Raw genomic sequence first — 21,632 nt, forward strand, 5'->3', positions numbered from 1 at the left:
CTGATCATATCTAAAATAAGTGGTTTCATTTTTTTTAAATATGGTATCACATTTCTTAATGTTTATGCTAGAAATGAAAGAGTGGAATTAATGGGGAGAATCACTTGATGTTAAAGCCCAAATAATCTTTGTTATGTTAGTGTTATTCCCTGGTAATTTTATATTTGTGTGTGTATGAGCACACATGAATTTACTAATATCATTTTCAACACAACTGACATTATATCACCTAAATATACCTTTGGCCTATTTTTCTTGGGAATTATTTCTTTTTTTTTTCAAAGGAAAAAAATCTTTATTTAGAAAGTTTAGAATTAAAAATATACAGATGAACACAGGTGCTTTAAGCACTGACAAAATCCAGTTACAATACAACATATGACTCTGACTGTACGTGTTAATATCACTTAAAAAGTCCACAATGCAACAACAGGTTTATAACAATACCTTCTTTCAGTGAATAGTTTCTTCACATAGAAGCTCCACGAAGGATCATCACTTAAGGAATTCTCCTGGTTGGTCACAGCCAAATTGAGAACATTTAGCCTAAGAGGATGAACATGCCAGGTCTTGGCACAATGAGCAGAACGAAATAACCTGCAAGGTGGTGTAATCCTGATAAAGACAATCTCAACTGAGCTCCAAAGCAACCTTTTGGGCAAATGGTACCTTATTCTTACTAAAGATCAGTCTTCACTGTTGAGGGCACTGGGCCTCTTGAGTTGACTTAGAGGACACGTATAGAATAGGGTGTGGTTTCTTACACGTTTTCTTATCCAATTTGCTTGCAGTTTCTTTCCCTTCTTTAACTTCTCTTTGAAGCTGTGATCCAGCAGCTAACCTGGGAGAGGCAGGGGCGTTTCTGCCTCTTTCATTCATGGTGGGAACGTCTATGAGTTTCACACACTTCTTTTCCTTCGTTGGCTGAGGGTTCACAGGGAGACTTTCACGAGGAGAGAGAGTAACGCCTGGTGTGTTTACAGAAACTGTCTTTTCTAACTGCGAGGGGTTATCTCCTAAATTGCTAGCATGGGACTGCGCCTCCTCTTTCTGAGGTGGTGACAGAGAAACTTCTTCCCCAACAGCACCGTTGACACATACGTGGTTATGGGTAGTTACGTCCATGGGCAGCACCTCACGCCTCTTTTTGAGTACAGGCACTTCAATTTTCTCTTCAGGTTCATACTTCAGTTTTAACTCATCTATTTTGGCTCTCAGTTTCATATTTTCACTCTGGGAAAACTGGAGGCAGCTTTCGTTGGCAAAGAGTTTTCACTCAATGTCCAGAGCCCGCTGGCTCTCAAACAAGGCTTTCATGCGCTGTACGGACAGCTCGCCCTTCGTGCTTTCATTTTCTTTGAATTGTCAAGCTTTATCTGAAGTAAATATGTGTAATAGGTGGTATCTGTCAGAGCACCAGAGTTGTCTGAAGGCTTAGATTCCATACTTTCATATAAATTCTTAAATTTCTCCAGATTTCTAATTTCACCTAAGAGATGTTTGATTTCACCATTCTTCTGCTCCAACATGGCAAACAGCCGCTCCTGCTGCTCAAATTCAGTTTGAGACCCTTTCATTTGTAGCAATGTGGCGATCTGTAACTTCATTCTTTGCATCTGTTCTCTATTAAATGCATTTTGCTTCTTTAGTGACTGATACTTGACTTTCATACTGATAAGCTGGCGTTCCATCGCTGCCCTTCAATCTTCTACCTCTGCAAACAAAGAGTTGCCTTTACTATTGGGGTCCAAGGCTTGCTGGAGTGCTTGATCTAATTGCACTTGAAGATCTTGATTTGCTACACGTGCTTTCTCTAAGGCGTTATAGTAAGAAACCGCTTCTTTCTCGCGCTCCTCTTTTTCTTCCGTAAGCCGGTCGACCTGGCGCATTAAACTGGAGTTCAGAAGTTCTAGTTGTTCCTGTCTGTACTGCATGCAGTTCATTCACCTCTTCTCTGAGGGTGGTCTTCATATTTTCCATTTCTGTCAGTTCAATTTGAAGAGTTAGCATCTCTGAAGACATGGTTTCATGTACACGCTCAGACATCACCCGCATTTCCTCTGATTTCTGAGACAGGAGTTCCTTCTGATGATCCACTTTGTGCTTCAGCTGCTTTTCACTAAGCCTAGCTTCATCTAATTCCGCTTTCAGTTTTTCTAACTTGTTTTTTAGTTCGTTCACTTCCTGTCCATGGGTTCTACTCAGCTGTTCTTCCAATTTCTCCAAGTGCATTTTTTGATCTTGTTTTACAGCTTCACATTCAGAGCTCAAACTTTCTAACATTCGACTCTTGGGCTCAACTTCTCTCTGAAGAGTGTACTTTTCTTGTTCGTAATTCTCAGTTATGGTCATTATTTCATGACGGCATTTATGTAATTGTGTCTGCAATTCACTCTGGCTCTCCACTAGTTGTAAACCATACTGTGCGGCTCTTAATCGCTCTTCTTCAACCTCTTTGAGCTTGCATCGAAGGTCTGTGATTATATCTGCCTCCATAATTTTTGTCTGTTTTTAGTCTCCTCTATCACTGCAGTCCCCTGCTGCAGCCGGCAGAGGCTCGTGGTGAGGGTTCACCGCGCCCGGACTCGGGAGAGTAACTCAAACCCGCACAGAGACACCAACCCATTCACTCCGGGAATTATTTCTTTTTCTAGGAAAATTACAAACAGGCTGAACGCTTTCATTACTATTAATATCATGGAAGTTTTGCTCAAAGTTTGGTGTCATTCGTCTGCGAGTGTTGGTTGTGATATACCCACATTACACTCTACATTACCAACAATCCACATCCCAGGTGAGAAAGCATGATTACAGAGGGGGCAATTGGTCAGGGTAGAAAACATGTTCACACAGTAGAAATCAAATTTTACTCCCTGCCTCCTGCTGCCTTCAGAAGGGTCTGTCCCCATAAAGTAAGTATAATGCTGCCTATCTGTTAACTACCCCCAACAGAGGTGGGAGGAGCTTGGAGTGGTGAATAGACCCTTCTGACTCCAGCCCAAATACTTCAAACTATTTATCTGTTGGGTTAGTTAGTGGCTGACTAGCAAAACACAAGCAGCACAAAGGAAAAATAAGTGAATACTTAAAACCTTCAGATATTAAATAACTGTTCAGTCGTGGGGAAAATCATTTGAATTCCTTATTCTTGCTTAGAATTTTAATTACATATAAGTAAATTAGAACTTTCATCATAATCATTTCAGAGGTTAGGTCCTAAGGCCACCAAAGAAATCAAGGATTTTAAGATAGTTGAAAGTGAGAAATGTCTGGTCTCAAATTTCCCAAAGCCTGCGGTTGGGAGATGGGGAAGGGGACAGCTTTCAGGATGTCTTTGCATATCTATGGCAAATAGCTAGTGACTTAGTTATGTAAATAGTTTGGTTTTCCCCAGACCCCAAGGAGATGGGAGGGGCTTTAAGCATAGAATGGTGAGGAAAGAGCATACAGAGCCAGAGCCTGTGCAAGGTTCTGTGAATTGTCAGAACAGGTTATCCTGCCCACTGCATCACCGGCCACAGTCAGAAATTTAAAAATAAGGTGGCAGCCATTTGCAGGAAGAGCACCAGGAGATTTTTAGAAGGGAAGAGAGAACCATGCAGCTTTGAAAGGTGAGAGTGCACCATGTGGCTTTCAAAGGGTAGAGGAGAGAGCCATGTATGATCCAGTGCAACATGGCACATGTTTTGCTCAACTGTTACACAGAGGCTGATGACATCGTACCCCATATCCTAAAGGAGAGAACTGACAAGTGATGGGGAACTATTGGGCTTGGTTTTTGTTTATAGCCTTTTGTGAAGCAAGGGAAGTGCTGGGTCCCATGGGAGAACAGGGCTCTGAGCAGGAGTGCCCCCAGCCCTCCGCAGGTTGGAACATTGTAAATAAAGTCTCATTTTCCTCAACACTAGTTGTTGGGTTTTACACCAGGGTGCCACGTGAAAGAACCCCCTTTCACTAGGTAACAGTCTCACTTCTAAAATTGGACACTATTTTTTGAACCATTCAGATTAGTGCATTTGTTTATTTTATGAGGAAAGTGAAAGAATTTTATTGTTAAAAGCTGATTAGAAAGGAAAATAACTTTAAGGGATAATTACATAATATCCTTATTTTGTATTTCAAAAGAAATCAAAGAGATTTACATATTTTCTTTCCACAGAATAAGAATCTCACATGAAATTAGTGCCATCATTGAAGTAAAAATGAATTTGAAAAGTACACTAGTGAATAAAGTTCATTTCCACTTGGAGATTTCCTCTGAAGCATCTACTGTTATTTGAAAAAAAATTTTATGATGCAGCAAGGAAAAAACTATAGAGATGTAATTTTTTTTTCTAATTTTAGGAAGCACTTAAATATATCAGAAGGCAAAAGTTAATCCAACCTATTAAAATTATAAAGATGCTTCTGTAAACAGGTGTTTGTTTTTGTTAGCAAAATATCTCCAGTGCCACTTGGGACAAATTATAGTTCTGTTTCTTATAAATAAATCATTTAAATTAGTTTTGAATAAGTAGGCCATAACATCTGTCCTATTCTAATATTTTTCTTTCTCACTAGTAGAGCATTTTTATTTTTGTTTGTTTGATGTTCTTGTTTTTTGTTGGTTTTTGTTTTGTGTGCTTTGTTTTTAATACAGGGAAAAAAGAAATGAGAGGGATCTCCAATATATAGAATGCATTGTAGAAAGAACATCTCTCTTATAGGAAATACATCCCAAGTTTTATGACCTATTGCAGTTGACTTCATAAGAAATTTTTATCATTGCAATTTTGGGTCTTCTTATTGTGATACCATATATTTTATTACCTTAGCTGCATTTTCCTACAAAACTATACTTACTTGTCTGCCTTGAATAATAGTATGTCTGTTTTTTCCTTGATAGTCCGCAACTTCCACATAGTCCAAGTAGAGATCTACCCAGTAAACCAATTTGTTGACCAGGTCTAGTGCCAGTGCAGCTGGCTGCTCTGTCCGTGAATCAATTATCCTTGTTCTGTTCATCCCATCCATGTCACACCGCTCCACTTTGGCTACATTCCCGTAGTCAGTAAAGAAAAGTTTCCTGTTGAAAGAAAAACAATTGTTGAAGTCAAGAAGGGATAAAAGCATATCTAGTAGAAGTGTCTGTAAAAAGCAGAAATTTTTCTTTTAATTTATTTCAGTGGTTACATCTGTTAGCTTCCCATAACCATTTCCATGTAATATCACTCGTAAGCAGAGAAATCTGTTAATGAATATTGTAGGGCATAAGGGAGCAAGTTAACCAACAATGTAAAATTTCCCCAAAATGAATGATTATGGTGGGTTTATTTTTATATTAGGGGAAATGTTTCTTTAAGCTGCATAGAGCCCAAACACACAGCACAGAAAACACATGCAGCCTATTTGGTGCAAGCTTCAGAAGACAGCCAAGTCCCCAGGCCAGGGCATGTGAGCGATCAGGCTTTATTTTCACTCAGCTTTTCAAATTGCCTGGTAATGTCTGTTTCCTGTAAAAGCTATTAGTGGAGCTCAACGATGCTATGAGTGGTAGTGAATCACAAACCTGCAATGGAAGTAAGCAGATGGAAAAACAAATGTGTTGTTTGTGGCAATGGAAATAAAATATAAATAAGCCCCGCAAATCAATCTCAAATTCTTCCAAATATTCCTCACACAATTTCATTAAGGAAACGTGGGCCATTTCTCCTCATTTTCTTCTTATATATCTCAAATAAAAGACTAAAAAGCAATGTTGACCGGACTTCCGGCCAAGATGGAGGCTTAGACGGACACGCTAGGTCTCCCTCTACAACTATAGAGGAATACAACTACTTCAAAACAAAGGATAACTAGAAATTCCAGAAAATAAAACTACACGGAAGCCCAACACATGAAGTTATAAACCAGCGGTGCCATTTGGGCAGGTAAGAGTTAAAGAAGGCAAAGCTGTTTGCGGAGTGGCGGGCGGGGGCGGCGAAAAATCCCGGAGGCAATCAAGCCCCTGGCGTGCGGGACTCCAATCAAGCCCCTGGCGTGCGCGACTCCGGCGCTGGGGAGCAGCCGCAGCATCGCCTTGAACAGTGAGGCCCAGGGGGGCGGGAGGACGGATCCCGGTCTCCTAGCTGAATAACTGTGTGAATCCATCTTGGACCCCCGCCCCCACAGAAAGCACCACAGGGCTGCGAAATAGGTCGCGGACAGGCAGGCGCCAGCCGGTCGCTGATTTGTGACGCTTACACAGGCACCGCCCCCGACAGCCAGCCCAGGAAAACAAAACGCATCTGTCAAAATGTGGCAGACAAATATAGAGATCCCGGTGGCACAACTCACCAGACAGCAGATAGAGAACCTGACAGATGAACAGATAAGAAACCTGTCAGAGGCTCAGTTCTGGGCCATTGTTATCAGGTGGCTTACAGAATTCACAAAAGAGCAGGAAAAAGATATGAAAGAAGCGAAAAACTTTCATAACGAAAGGAACAAAACCACATACGAGACAGAAGGTGAGGAATCCAGAGTTCATTTCAACAAACTGGAATATGGAGAAGGAACAAGCAGTCAACCAATGCAGCGAGAGGAAATAGGAAGCAACAATGAGAGGATCAGAAACCTCTGGGACAGCTATAAAAGGCCCAACATAAGAATCATTGGTTTGCCAGAGAATGAGGAAGACGAACTAGAACTTGAAAAATTGAGTGAAAATATAATAAAGGAGAACTTCCCAGACTTGGGGAAGGGAATAGACTTGCAGGTCCAGGAAGCAAGGAGAGTTCCCAAGAGACTGGACCCAGGGAGAACCACTCCAAGACACATTATAATCAAAATGTCAAAAATTAAAGATAAAGAGAGAATCTTAAAAGCAGCAAGAGAGAAGAAAAGAATTATGTACAAAGGGGTCCCAATTAGACTATCAGCTGACTTCTCAAGGGAAACCCTACAGGCAAGAAGGGACTGGCAAGAAATATTCAAAGTAATGAAAATCCAAAACCTACAACCACGAATACTCTATCCAGCGAAATTGTCATTCAGAATAGAAGGACAGAGAAAGTGTTTCCAGGACAAAATAAAACTGAAAGAGTTCATTAGATCCAAACCACTGTTATATGAGAGGTTAAAGGGACTGGTTTAAAAAACAGAAGCTAGGGAGATGAAACAAAGGCAAACGAAACAGGCAACAAGAGTGGAAAAGGAACTGTGGGTAAGGGAAGCATAGTGGGGGGAGGTCAACAGGGAGGGGGAGTGGGGAGAGGGAGGGAGATGATATAGGAATTGGGGATCATGGTAGGAGGGAATGGAATAGACGGAGAGAGGTTGGGAGGAACTGTATGCACAACTAATGGACATAATCTAAAAGGGGGGGACAACTGGAGGGAGGGGGGCCACCGGGTGGAGGGGAGCAGAGGGAAGGGAAATTGGCACAAATGTAATATTTTAATCAATAAAACACATTAAATCTGAAAAAAAATATTAAAAAAATAAAAATAAAAAGCAATGTTGACCTCTGAGACCAAAAAAATTAAGATCCTTTCGTGAAGCACAAACAGTATCTGTCATCAAAGTTTTAAGTACCTCCAACACTTCAAAGTCTAATATTTGATTAGTATTCACTATGTTTAGTAAACACAAATCAATTTCAATTAGTTTGATGACATTTTAACAAGATTACCTACTCATGAGACTAAATTATATTTGTAAATAGAAAACCATTAGCCTTGACTTAAATACAATGCCAAGAATAATCTGATTTACAGTGACTGAGCAATATTAAGATTACCTAGAGTATAGAATATTTGATTTTATAAATTTAGTGAATTACTTTTTTGTTACTTTTCTTAACATCTTTGCATTATCTAACAGTATGGGGTATCTTTCAGGCTAAAAAGTATTATTTAATTTTAATTTAGCTCCTTCTACTGAGGAAGGCTTTTGACTAATTTTTAAGCATTAATGCATACTTTTCTGTGATAGTGAGAGCCAGATTTTATTATAAGTATATATTTCATCTAATGTCCTTTAAAGATCAGTTTGTCATAATAAGTTAAAACTTATTTTTCAAATAACATTTCATTCATCTGAAGAACTTTTTATTCTAGTGAGGAATAAAGAAAAGAACATCTGGTGCTATGTTTTATTGTCATGCTCAAACCGCTACTCCCCAGCTGGTCTCTCTGGTGTCACTCTTGCTCTCTTCGCTCTTGCTCTCTGTTTCTGCTTCTGCTTCCATTTTGCATTTCCTCTCTCTTCACTTGTAAATTAATTTGCTCATAGCTATCTCAAGTTGCTCTAAGGATTACCAGTTTCTCTTTCCCTTTCTGTAGTAAACTGTCCTCTATTCCTGTTATATGAAGCTCTCTTTCTCACTTCGTATCAAAATACCTCTCCTTTTATAGTCTCCTCTTTTGACTTGCCCATTGCACAGAACTGAAAAAAGGCTGGTGTACACGTAGTCTGGCTTGGACATACAGAGTTGGAGGTTCTGGCACATTATGTATAGTCATAGATAGTGATATGAAGAAAGTGATTGTAAATGTCTACATGGTATTGAAAAGAAAAGATGGCTCAGGAGAGACATCTTTCTCTGAAGTTACCTTGAGATGACTAAATTATATGTGAGACCTCAAAGGATAAAAAAAGAAGAATGCCAAGACAGGAATCATGGAGACATATTATTGGAGAAAAAAGAGCAAATAAGTAAGATCAGAGGTTATGGTCAAAGAAATAACACAGAATCTCATAGACGTCTAAGAGGGAGAAGTTCCAGGATACAGGATTGGGGTGGCTGGCTGGGTCAATCACTTCACAAACTAAAGAAAGAGAGAAAGAGAAAGAAAGAATATTAATCAAGAAGATGACACTGAGTTTGATATTTGTTAAAATAACAAAAATTATGTTACTTCTGTTTGAGAATTTTAATTACGGAAAGAGTGGATTAGATGATGATGAAGGGTGTCAGGAGAATTTGTTATTTTTCCAAGATTTTCAGTGATATTAACCTAGTATTGAAGGAATGATGCAAGCACTTCTTATATTTATTTTAGGTCATAATAAAACTGGTGGAATAAGTTTCAGCCAAAGTATGGGGAACAAGTATAAATATACAATTAATCAAAATTTTACTGTTTTAATAAAAGTGTAAAACCAAAAGTAGAAATTTGGGTATGTGACGTGCCATCAAAATATAAGACACAGTAAAGAATCCCCCAATAGACAGTAGATTAACTAGTGCCTAGTGGAGACATAAAATATTTTTACACTAAAATTGAATCTTTACACCAATTGAATTTTCCCACCAATTGAATCTTCCCAGAATTCAGAATACTGACTATGATGAACTCTATTCATTTATAACTGAAATGCAAGAAATGGAAGAGTTGTCCAAGAAAATAGCACTAAAAACATAACACTACAAGCAATAAGAACCCATAGTCACATGATTATGTAGATGTTTCTGCTTGCTTTTTAATATTGTTTAATTTTATTATAAAATGTCCTACTACTATTACAGAGAAATGCTTCATTGCCAGGGCATTCTTTAATTGAGGCATTATAATAAATAGCTGTATTATAATTAATAAACAAAAGCTAAAGTTTTAAATGATCTAAGTTCTGTATTTTATTTGTGATGCAAGTGTAGCTTGGCTAAAAATCACTCTTTTCTTTCATATAAAATATTGTTGCAAATATTTAAAAAAGTAAATAGTGCCCTGTGAACCCAATTATCTCATTGACCCTTGTAATTGTCTGTGAAATAGAAGGGGCCAATTACTTTTATTTCACAGATGAAACAGTCTTGAAGTCCACATGGTAATCCATTGTTAAAGCCATAACACAAATGTTTGTCATCTCTCCTGTTTTTAACTCACTGTTTTCAATAATTTCAAACTTACAGAAAAGTTGTAAGAATAGAATGAACACTTATAATCCTCACCTAGATTTACTATTGTTTACCTTTTGTCCCTCTGGCTATTTCTAGTAATGTCTGAACTTCTTGATAGTAAATTACAGACATTATAACTCTTTACACCTAAATATTTCAGGCTGCAACTCTTAAGTACAAGGAAATTATCTTGTATAACCACAGTACCTGTATCAAAATCAATACTTTTAACACTGATATGATACATAGTTTTTATTCATATTTTGCCTGTTGATCATTAAGTAAAATGGTTCTATATAGTAAAATGTCCTCTTTTTCTTTATGATTCAAAATCCAATCCAGCATAATATATTTTATTTAATTCTCTTTTCCTTGTATACTCCTTTAATCTTGAACAGTTATTTTGTTATTATTGTAGTTCTATTATGGTTGTCCCAGTTTTTCCCCCACTGCTCTCCACTGCCCCACCAACCCACCCCCACTCCCCCAGTCAATCCCCACCCTGTAGTCCCTGTCCATGGGTCATTTATGCATGTTTCTTGACTAGACCCCTTATTTCCCCCCAAGAGTTATATAGCTTTCCTGTTGTTCATATGTTAGCATTTCTATATAAATATGATTTGTTTTGAAGAATATTCTTACTTTGAGTTTTCCTGAATTTTTCATAATTAGATTAAGTTGTTCTTTTTAAACTAAAATGCAATGTTTTTTTTACCATATTGTTACTGCCCCTGGGCTTAGAAACTATGGGTAAGCCTATGCTCTACCCCAGAAGTTCTACATAACAAAACACAAGTGATAGCTTGGAATCTCATTTATTCTTACCCATTTTTTTCTGAACACTTAACTCTGTTAACTTCCAGAATTCTCAGTCACCCGTTCAACAACTCTTCTCCCCAGGAACCAAGGATTTATGCTGCTTCTAGTACAGCAGGGCCCCAAGTGCAGCACTCCGCCTGTGGATGATGAGACCATTCCCAAATCTGTCTGATACCCCATTCCCTCTGATTGCAATATTGGCATATCTTATCTCCCTGTTCTTTTCTATGGTATCAATTACATTTTATTTTCTAGCATCAGGGAGAAATTAAATTGAGGTTGTTATTCTCTGGTTCTTCACTTGTTTTTTAAATGTTTTTCCATTCAATTCACATTAACAATAAATAAATAAAATTAAACTATATACTAACTACTGTTTCTATTTCTAAGATACATTTAACTATTAGTTCATAAAGAACAGACACATTTCTTTAAAATGTTCAATTATGCATCCAGTTCATTATTCTTATAATTTAACATCTATAATTAATAAGAGTTTATTATTTTGGCTTCCTAATTTCATCAGATATAGGAAACTGATTTTTATGACAGTTTTGTTGTTTTTATAATTAGCTCTGTTTTACTATATATGCAGATAATAAAACTTTGGGTTTTGTTGGCAAACTTGCCTGACATAAATCAAAAGTCACAGAGAACTCTCACAGTGTTAGAGCACCCTGTTTACAGAGTTATGGCTCCAATCATCCCAACATTTTAAGACAAACCAATTGTTACATATACTGAAACCTTAAGATGGGTAATTTTTTTACCTGATAAAAACAAAACTTGCTTTTGCTAGAGATCTTCATTTTAAATGATGTACTTTTGTACTTCTTGTACTTTGTCAAAAAAACTAAAGAGAATTTAAACACATCAGAGTCTGGCCCACATTCTTTAAGTCCATAGTCAACCCTGGTTTTGTGTCATTATTCTTACCCCTAACATTTTGGTTATGGCTTAATAAGGGAATTTAGAAATTCTGAGAATTTTCACAATGAAATTACCTACCATTCATTTTAACTGTTTAAAAATAAGGTTACATTGCAAGATTTTGGTGAGGAAGTAGATGAGAGCTGAGGGAGACAGAAAACTAGGGGACCATATATTAATAGATTTTTAAAAAGTCATTGTTTATTAATCATCTGATAATATAAATAATGGTATTTCTTTACATATCAGAAACATTATATGTATTTTCCTTAGCAAGGATTACAACAGGAAATTCACTTTTCAGTCTCACTTTTAAAATAATGTATTAATCCAAATAACATTAATACAACTGTATTTTTCTTCCATTTTGTCTACAAGAATTAAATAAGAAAACAACTTTCCACGTTATATAGAGTAATTAAATTATATTCAGAATTAAAATAATAATATTAAATATTTAGCATTGCAATTCTAAAATGCAATTACAAATCTGAAACAGTAATGAATCTTTGGAGTAAGAGGTTTAAATTTAAAATCCATTAGCTCTTGGTACTTAAGGGATGTAGATAATAAACAATAAAACTATTTTCTGTCTAGTCAAGAATGTTGAAGACAGTAACTTATTGATTTTTATTTGTTTGTATTTTTTTGCTTTCATTGCTTGAAAAATCTCTTGAACTTGGTTCTCAGCTCATACACAAACACACAGAAATTAAACTTGACAGACTCCTGCTCTCAGCTGGTTATTCTATATTCAGGAATCATTCCCACTAGTGATTGCTCCAAAAGTGTACATGTATTAGATATGTCAGTCAATGTGGCTGACTCATTTAACACCCATATTTATTTAAACCTGCCCCACCAGTTACTGTTCTGGAAAAGGGCAGCCCTATGTGCCAATGCCATGCCTCTCCTTCCTGTTCAGACATAATTAGACCAAGGTAGAACTTGTGATACAAACAAAACCTAATCATAGGCTGAGCTGAATAACTAGGACCATTTTCCTCAAAAAATGTAGTCCCCAAAGTGTGGAGCTCACCTAGTGGGCAGTTGTGCTAACATGATTAAGATGAGCAGTTGAGCCCTGGCTGGTGTGGTTCAGTGGATTGAGCTCCAGACTGCAAACCAAAGGGTCACTAGTTTGATTCCCAGTCAGGGCACATGCCTGGATTGCAGGCCATGTCCCTAATTGGGGGCACATAAGAAGCAACCACACATTGATGTTTCTCTCCCTTTCTTTCCCCCTCCCTTCCCCTTTCTCTAAAAAATAAATAAATAATATATATATATATATATATATATATATTTTTTTTTTTTTTTTTTTTTTTTTTTTTAAAGAGCAGTTGGGGGTGGAAGCGGGTGGGTTCAGCGAGGGGGAATTCCAGAGCATGGTGCAAAAGTTGGTTGTGGAGCCGTGAGATAGAGAGATGAGAAGGAAGAAACCATGGAGTCCTTGAGTGAGGAATTCATCAGGCACAAGGGAGTCCATCATTACTTCCTGTCCTTAGTTGTATGAACACATGAATTATAGATGCACATATGTGTATGTACATGGTCTGTCTGGAAAAATTCCAACCATTGTTAATATATTGAAAATGTTACATGTTTGGGCAACATTGATGTAACCTGGCAGCCAAGGAGAGTGGGCTGGAATGCACATGCATGAACAATGACAACTTCACTGTACTAGTCAGTGGGGGTGGTAGACACCATTAAGTGAACATGTGTACTGTGTGGCCTTTGCATTCAAAATGACTGAATGAGTAGAGCAATTAATCTGCATCAAATTTTGTGTTAAGCTTGAACATTCCCCCACAGAAACCATTCAGGTGATTCAGAAGGCCACAGCTATGGGCAACTGGAGGTTAGCAGCTTCATTATGACAATGTGCCTGCTCATGCATCCCATTTTGTGCAGAGTTTTTTTGTGAAACAGCAAATCACCCAGGTGACTCAGGCCCCCTATAGCCCATATTTAGTGCCTTATAAATTCTAGCTTTTTCCAAAACTAAAATCACCTTTGGAAGGGAAGAGATTTCAGACCTTTGATAAAATTCAGAAAAATATGATGTGGCAGCTGATGGAAATTGAGAGAACTATGTGAGGTCCCAAGGTGCCTTCCTTGAATGGGACTGTGGCATCATTGTCCTGTGTACAATGTTTCTTGTATCTTGTATCTTCTTAAATAAATGTCTCTTTTCAATATTACATGGCTGGATACCTTTGGACATACCTCGGGGTTAAATAGATGTAAAATCAGTATCTTCCCCAATAAAAATTCCAGAATATTACTCCTCTCTTTAAACATCATCTACTTTTTGAGAGTCTCACCAGCAGGCTGTATTGCTGACAACAACCATCTCCAAAGAATTGTCTACCAACCTTCAGACTGTCATACATCATTATTTTTATTTGACTCAGTTCTAGTTTTTTTCTCTTGCTAATCACTCCAAGCCAGGAAAGTGATTAATTCCAATATCTACAGGATAACAGATCCACATTGGTTTTCATCACAGAAATTTTTACGTCCACCAAAAGAGATGTGCCCTCCCCTCCAACACACAAACAAAGAACATCTTTTTCTTCCATCTGACTGCATGTTTACTCTCTATCTTGCTCATGTACTCTCACTGAAATAGCTATTTGACTTCATTGAGACCTTGTCCCCATTGACCCTCTCCATTTTGTCTCCATAAGCCAACCTTCAACTTTTCCTTCTCATTTATTCTCCACTGTTCCCATCCCAGCCCTCCAGTTCTCTTGATTCCACTTCAAAGAAAAATTTTGCCTCTTACTGCATAGAGAAGTTAGAGCACACCAAAATGCAACTGATTTGTTTTCCTACAGGCCCAACTAAAACTTATCTGCATCTACATCAATTACATCCCTGTCTTTTAATACAGAAGGAAGCATCCTCTCCTCTGTTTAGGCCAACACAAGACAAAAAAATATATACTAGCTCCCTCTCCTTCTCTGAAACCTGTCTTCAAAAATTTTCTCTGCTGAATTTTTAATCTCTCCTTTTCTACTAAATTTGGCCTTCAGCATATAAACTTACTTTTTTCTTAACCTCAAACCAACTTCCATGTATAGCCGTTTCTTTCCATGCTTCATTTACATCCAGCCTTCTCCAAAGAATTGCTCGTACAAGCTGACTTCATTTTTTCTTTCACTTTTCATTTCATATTGTTATTTTTCTAATTTCACCATTCCATCTTTTTTTTTTTTCTTACAGCAATTGCCAATTATTTTCATGGGGTTAAATCTTTCTCAACCCTCATTGATCTCTCTGTGGCATCAGACAAAGTTAATCCCTTTCTCCCTGTTGACTTTTCTTCCTCTTAGCACTTTCTTTGTATTCTTCCTGCTTGACTGATTTTTCTCAGATTTTTTAGCTCCTCTTTCTGTATTAGGTCTAGGATTCTAGAATATCTAAATTCCCTTGTAAAAATTATTGAAAATTTCATGACTCATATTTTAACCTGTCATCTCAGCTTCTAACTTATAAATACAGTTGTCTTTTTGATACTTGTGCTTAAATCATTTTGGACATCTCAAACTTAACATATTTTATATTAAATACTTGCTCTTTCTTATCAGATATACTTCTTTGTTTTTTTTCCACTTTGGCAAATAGAAAATCTTTCTACCCAATGGCTCATTTCAGAAACCAGACATTCATTCCTCATATGTTCTACCTTATGCTCTACGTCTCACTTATAACCATTTCCTGCCAATTTTATCTTCATTGTATATGGGATATACATTGACTTTCTTATATTGGATAATAAAATCTTGGATTCAGACTTGAAATTAAGTTAAAGGGGCAACACATATGGATAAGGCCATTTTAGAATAGTAAAACACATCATCCAGTATAGATCACAGGAATTCTCCTTTGGATAGAAATTGTTATTTAGCCAATAATAATTTATTATTTTGTCTCAGTTTGATAGCATTATACATTTTGCACATATTGTACTACCCTTTGGAGAACTTGTAGAAACTAATAATTAGTTCATGGTAAGATATGGTATCCTTGTGTCTGGCTAATTTTCATTTTTAATGACATCTCAATATTTATTTCTACTTACCTACAGATACCATATTACAATAGCACTGGAATGTATTCCTAAGGAGTTTAGACTATTACTGTCTAGACTCTAACAAAAGTTTTGCTTCTTCGTTTACTTTGAAGTAGGATATTTATATAATCAACATAAATTGTAAAACAATAACATTCTCCCCTGTGGTGAGGATGGACAGAAAGTGTTGAGAGACTAGATGAGGAGATCCCAGTCTGGCAGTTATGTATTAGTGTGGGGTAGAGATGGAAAAGAGAAGATAAATTCAATAAATATTTTGGGGTCTGAGTCAATAGAATTTGATAGTTCATTAGGAGGGAAAAGGATGAGTAGAGAGCAGCATTCTAGTATAACTTTCATAAAGCATATTTTTTGACTATATTGTGCCTTCAGGTGTTTCTCAGTAAGTCTATGTGTCTTGTGAAATCTCAAGCTGTCATTCTATTTAATGTAAGAATGGATTTTACATTTTGAGTATATTACTTTTTATAACCAAGGGCAATGCTATCTTAGAAATATTTCAGGGATCAATTTGTAGGGGTCAGTACTCAAAAACTTATGCTCAATATATTTGATTCATGTGGAACAGTAGCATATTTGCAGTAATATATTAGATGTCATAAAATTTCTCTTTGAGATATACAGAGATGTATAACCTAATTTCTACACTTAAGGAAGTCCTATTCATTTCAAAAGCCTTTTTTTTTTTTTCCTGAGCTGAAATAACATAGATGGCTATCTCAGAAGAAACTAAGGTAAGTATCCATGAAGTTGTAGACTGCTGAACAAATCTGGTTCACTGCTATGCTAGTTACCAGTTAGCTGAACTATCAATTTCTATAAAGGGGAAAAAAACTTTGTAGAATAAATGCAATTTTCATTATAGCATGCACATTTCAGTTTGCAGTTGGAATACAATGTACAATAACACTGCAATGATGATAAAATCACATGGTTACATAGATGAAATCACACTATAAAAAATAATTTCTTTGTTTGATGTTCACTTTCCTAGCCGTGAAGGGCAGATATACTTAAATAAATATAAGATGAAAATCCTATAAAGCAATAACTTCTTCATAAGTGACAATATCCCCATTTCTCTGTTTATTTTTAAGCAGAAATGCAGGATCAAGCATAGACTAAGTGGTTAAGACTGCAGAGGCCAAAGGAAGCTGGCAAAGGGAAAAAACTATCCTCACTCAGTTGACTAAACAAGTATTTTGTTAATTGTGAGACATGTCTAGACATGGTATTCTTGACCAGGATGAGCTTCAAGGGTTTCATCAACAACCAATCGTATAGGGTTAGAAAAATTTTCAGGTATGACAGTGCATAGATATGTATTCCTATTGGTGCATTTTTTTAAGACAGGGGAGCCAATACTCAATAGAGTAAATAGCCAAGTTCTAAAAACATGATTTTTAAATTTTATTGTGCACAATAATCACATAGGGCCCTTGCTGAAATCTGCAATTCCTACAGTCATTGTGGTGGGGATTTATGCAGCATCTAACTTAAATATGCATTTACCCTTTGACCCAGCAGTCTTTGTTTCCAGATATTTATCTTGAAGGTGCATCTTCACAAATAAGAGACAGCTAATGCACTAAATAATTTACTGTAACATTATTAATAATGGCAAGACATTGAAGTTATTTTTTATCCAGTTCTCCTTTTTCATCCCTATTCATTCTTTTTTTATTCTAGAAATATTAATTTAGCATCTACTGAGCACAAGTTTCAGCAAATACAACAGGGAATTCTAAGGCATGTAGCCTGCACCTCTAGAGAGAATGGGAAGCAAGATCACTGAAGAAAAATTTAATTTATAAGTTATGAATAATCCAGGATGGTTTGGTAGGGTAGCTCTACAGATTGTTAGTGGATAGGAACAGTGTTTTCTAACAAGCTCGTTAGTAACATAGTCAAAAAATTAAAAACAGTAGGGTGTTCAATATTGGTACTATTGTCCCAATCTTAGCAATTCTTTTTTTTACCCGGAGGCCAAATAGGTTTTCAAAGAGAACAGATTATTTTAATCACACTTGTCTTAATGTTTTTCATAGATTATTATTTCCTCTTTAATCTTCAATCTTGTTTTTTTTTTTTTCTTTTAATATTAGTGCCTATGGTATTCAGTTTTACATGCCAATTTATCCAGATATAGTCTCCAGTTATTCAGCCAAACACTAAATTATATGTGATGATGAAGATATTTTGGGTATGTATTAAATATCTTTAATCAGCTTATTTTAAGTAAAGATGATCCTTGGTAAACTGGGTGGGCCTGACATAATAAGCTAAAAAGTTTAAGAGCACAACTAATACTTCCCTGAGGAAGAAGAACTTGCATGCGTGGGCTGCAGCACCAGCTCCTGTCTGAGATATCTAGCTTGCTCTTCCTGTATGCCTGCCCAAAGAATTTTCATCTACCTAAGCCCCCGCAACTGCATAAACCAATTCTTCAAAGTTAAGCCTACTGGTTCTATTTTTCTGGTGGAACTCTGATACAATGCCCAAGAATTATTAAAGTAAATAATATCCCTCCATTTAAGTAAGAATGTAAAACAAATATTGACAGTCTGGTAACTGGTATTTAGCATAACAGTGAACCAGATTTGTTCAGCAAACCAAAAATATGGAGAAAGTACAGGTCCTGGTGGCATATTTTGAATCCCTAAATCTAGCCACGTCAAAGTCAGCACTGTTTGTTTTATTTAGTAATCTAAGCCATTAAATTTCTGTTTGTTTGTTTTGCTTAAGCTGATTTAAATGGAATTTTCTAACATTGGCAACTGAAAATTCTTATGTGATAAACATTCAATGCTAAGGCAAATGGTAACTGGAACACCTGTCATCGCTACGAGAGAAAAATAAGTCAAATGTTCTACTGACAACAATGCATTGAGCAATTATTGCTTCTGAAAATCATCGGCTTCAAACATAAATATGAACTAATATAAGGCAATTTTTTTGATTTAAATAAAACATTTATCTGAGTAATCAATGATTTTGATAATCTCAGAGAAGTCTGAAAATATAATATATATAATTTCCTCAGTAAATGCTTCCAACTTTTATTGTATTTGCCAAAGGAAGGGGCAGAAGTGAAAGAACAAAATGTATATCCTATTATGAATAAAAACAATGAAACAATTAGAAATACATGCAATTTCTATCTGTCAGTCAAGCTGTTTCCATATATATATGTATATTCCATAAGGTAAATAATCCAAATAACAGATGAATGAAAACAAGGTAGAGATCTTGTGGGCTTCATGGACTAACACCCATTTGACTAGTGACCAAATATTCTAAATAAATTGTATTACCCACCATGAACCTAGTGAGCAGTCTCTAATGCTATGGTTAGGAAACTCAGTTGAAGTATCTCTCCAGTTTATGGTTGTTCTTTTTTTCTCAATGTGGAGGCCCTTCCTCCATAGGATTCAGCTCCTGCAGCCCCACTTCCATCACATTGCAGTCCCTCCCACCCCACCACCTTCCTCTGGATCATAGACCATTGGTGGACACTTAGCCATGTAGCAGCAAATAAATTCATTGAACTGAGTTAATCAGGTTCTCTTACTTAGGTTTCTAAAATTATGACACAGAAAGCTAGTAGTATATGCTAATAAAACCACAATTTTTTATAGTTCTAATTGTATTGAGTTTCACCTACCATTTATAAATATTAAAAATAATACTTAAATTTCCTACTTTGTTTTTCTAATTAGAAAGTTAAAGCTTTGGGAAAAAAATTCAATTGTCTTGATAGTATATAAAATATTTTCTGTGTCTGATAAACAAATAATAGCAATAAAAACACTGTACTTCTGAGTTTCTGCTGGAGTATTTCAGACCATTGGATGATAGGTAAGAGTGCTGATGTGCTAAGAAACTGTGAAAGGTTAACCGATGCATGTTCATTATCCATCACAATTACTATATGTGTAAACAGAGATAATGACACATGTATATGAGTATAAAGTGCTTCAAAAATGCTAACTGAAAGTGAGCAAAACAGATTCACAAGCTTTTTAATATTTGAGCACACTTTATAACCACACATCCAATTATGCTGTGAAAACCTGTAATCTGAATTTGTCTTCCTTTCCTTCTTTCCTTCCTTCCTTTTCTTTTTTTCTTCCTTCCTTCCTTCCATCCTTCCTTCCTCCTCTGTCTCTTTTAATCACTAGTTAAAGCATCTTTTTAAAAACAAATTTTCTTACTTCAGTTAGAGCCCATGTTCATTTGAATATAATCATTAATGTTAAAGTTAACTGGTTAAAATTGGAACACTGAAATCAGGTAAATTAATTTTATGAAATATTTACAAAACTCTGCAAAAGATGATGTGACTTAACATGAGGTATGCTACTTACATTGTTTAGAATCTGGCATGAGATTGTAAGCAATTCAATAGCTAGGGTTGTGCTCTTTATGGAATAATTCTACAGCTGGTTAGAGATAAAGTACTTCCAATGTTTTAAGTACCTGCTCAATATCATTAAGTCTAAGTCTTTAACCTCAAATACCCAACCAATATGTATCCAATGCCAAAAGTAAAAGCATGACAGAAATAGGTATCAATATGCTCTATATGCTAATCAGATCTCACCCTTTTGAAATCATGGTCAGCTCACATGAAACTTTGTTGAGAAGCAAATAAACTAAGTACACAGAAATCTATCGAGAGCCAAAAACAGGGAAAAAGAGACTAGAAATTTGTGGATTCCAGTATCTCTCTCCCTGCCAGGCATTTGCTTCTCTTGCCTTGATCTGTTGGGCTGTGGCTCTGATGCTTGCTCTGAAATTCTACTCTGCTATATCATATTTCTAGCCTTGGGCAGATAAAATCTTCTGATTTTGTTTCTTAATGGCTGCTTCTGTTCTCTCAAGACACTTTATTTCATTGTTTTGATTCCAGCCTTGTGACATGCCTCTAGCTCTTTAACATTATTTTGGCTTTATAATATAATTGTTTCATCTTAAAAATAAATGATATGTTGAATCTAATTAGCTTTGATGTTGCAATTCAGAACCATTTTTTAAACAAAGGTGGTAGCATATGCAAAAGACATGGATTGACCGAATTTTAATTTTAATTCTCATTCCAAGTGATTATCTGATTCTGAGTAAGTTACTTAACTTCTAATGCCCAGCTTCTTCATAAGTACAATTAGAAAAATAATGCTTGAGTAAGAATGCATTTTGCTGAATTAAATGAGGTGTAGAGTTTCGTATGTAAAAATATTTAACATTATTGCATTTTGCTCCTTCCTCTTTTAAAAAAAATTATTTATTTATTGTTTTTCTATTACAGTTGTCCCACCTTTTCCCCATTGCTCCCCCCTCGCCCACCCTTTCTCCCACAGTCATTGCTCTTGTCTACACTTTTTATTCTATATGATGCTCTGCTTCCTCTTCATTAAGCATTTTTTTTGGTGATGATAGGAAATATTGATTTTATAAGTATATATGTAAGTTTAAAGTTAAAAATGTCAGTTTGCTAGAGGAATAAGTGCTTGCTAAAAGGATTCTGATTTGGGAGGCTGGGGAGTAATGTACATAATGAGCCTCACTTTCATAATAATTAAGCTAGTAAACTACTCCATAATAATTATAAATGTTAGACTACTGAAGAAAAGGTGAGATTTTGCTAAGAGGCACAATACAACTTCAACGGAGCAAATGTTGAGCTCTAGAAACAGGCAAGCACAGTGCAAGGTACTGCTGATAAGAGTTGAAGAGATATTTTTCTGCCTTCGAAATCCTCATAAGCCCTGTAAGGGAAGCTCAGTTGATTAAGTGTCATCCTGATAAACCAAGGTTGAGAGTTCAACCCTCAGTCAGGGCACATACAAAAATCATCCATGAAGATACACTTAAGTGGAACAACAAATAGATCTCTCTCTCTCTCTCTCTCTCTCT

General features: G+C 36.2%; 1 protein-coding gene and 1 pseudogene across 1 annotated transcript in view; both read right to left on the reverse strand.

Annotated features, from left to right (window-relative positions):
* LRP1B (LDL receptor related protein 1B) overlaps positions 1-21,632 on the reverse strand; it is a 1,919,366-nt gene that overhangs the window by 842,735 nt on the left and 1,054,999 nt on the right. Inside the window, exon 8 of the mRNA XM_090279551.1 lies at positions 4,843-5,065. Within this exon, the coding sequence (XP_090135677.1) occupies positions 4,843-5,065 (223 nt within the window). The remainder of the gene's footprint in view (positions 1-4,842; positions 5,066-21,632) is intronic.
* Positions 430-2,572, reverse strand: LOC150021970 (protein Spindly pseudogene; annotated as a pseudogene).

This window comes from Furipterus horrens, unplaced genomic scaffold (genome assembly GCF_987537825.1).
Source record: "Furipterus horrens unplaced genomic scaffold, mFurHor1.1.pri manual_scaffold_1, whole genome shotgun sequence".
Taxonomy (NCBI): domain Eukaryota; kingdom Metazoa; phylum Chordata; class Mammalia; order Chiroptera; family Furipteridae; genus Furipterus; species Furipterus horrens.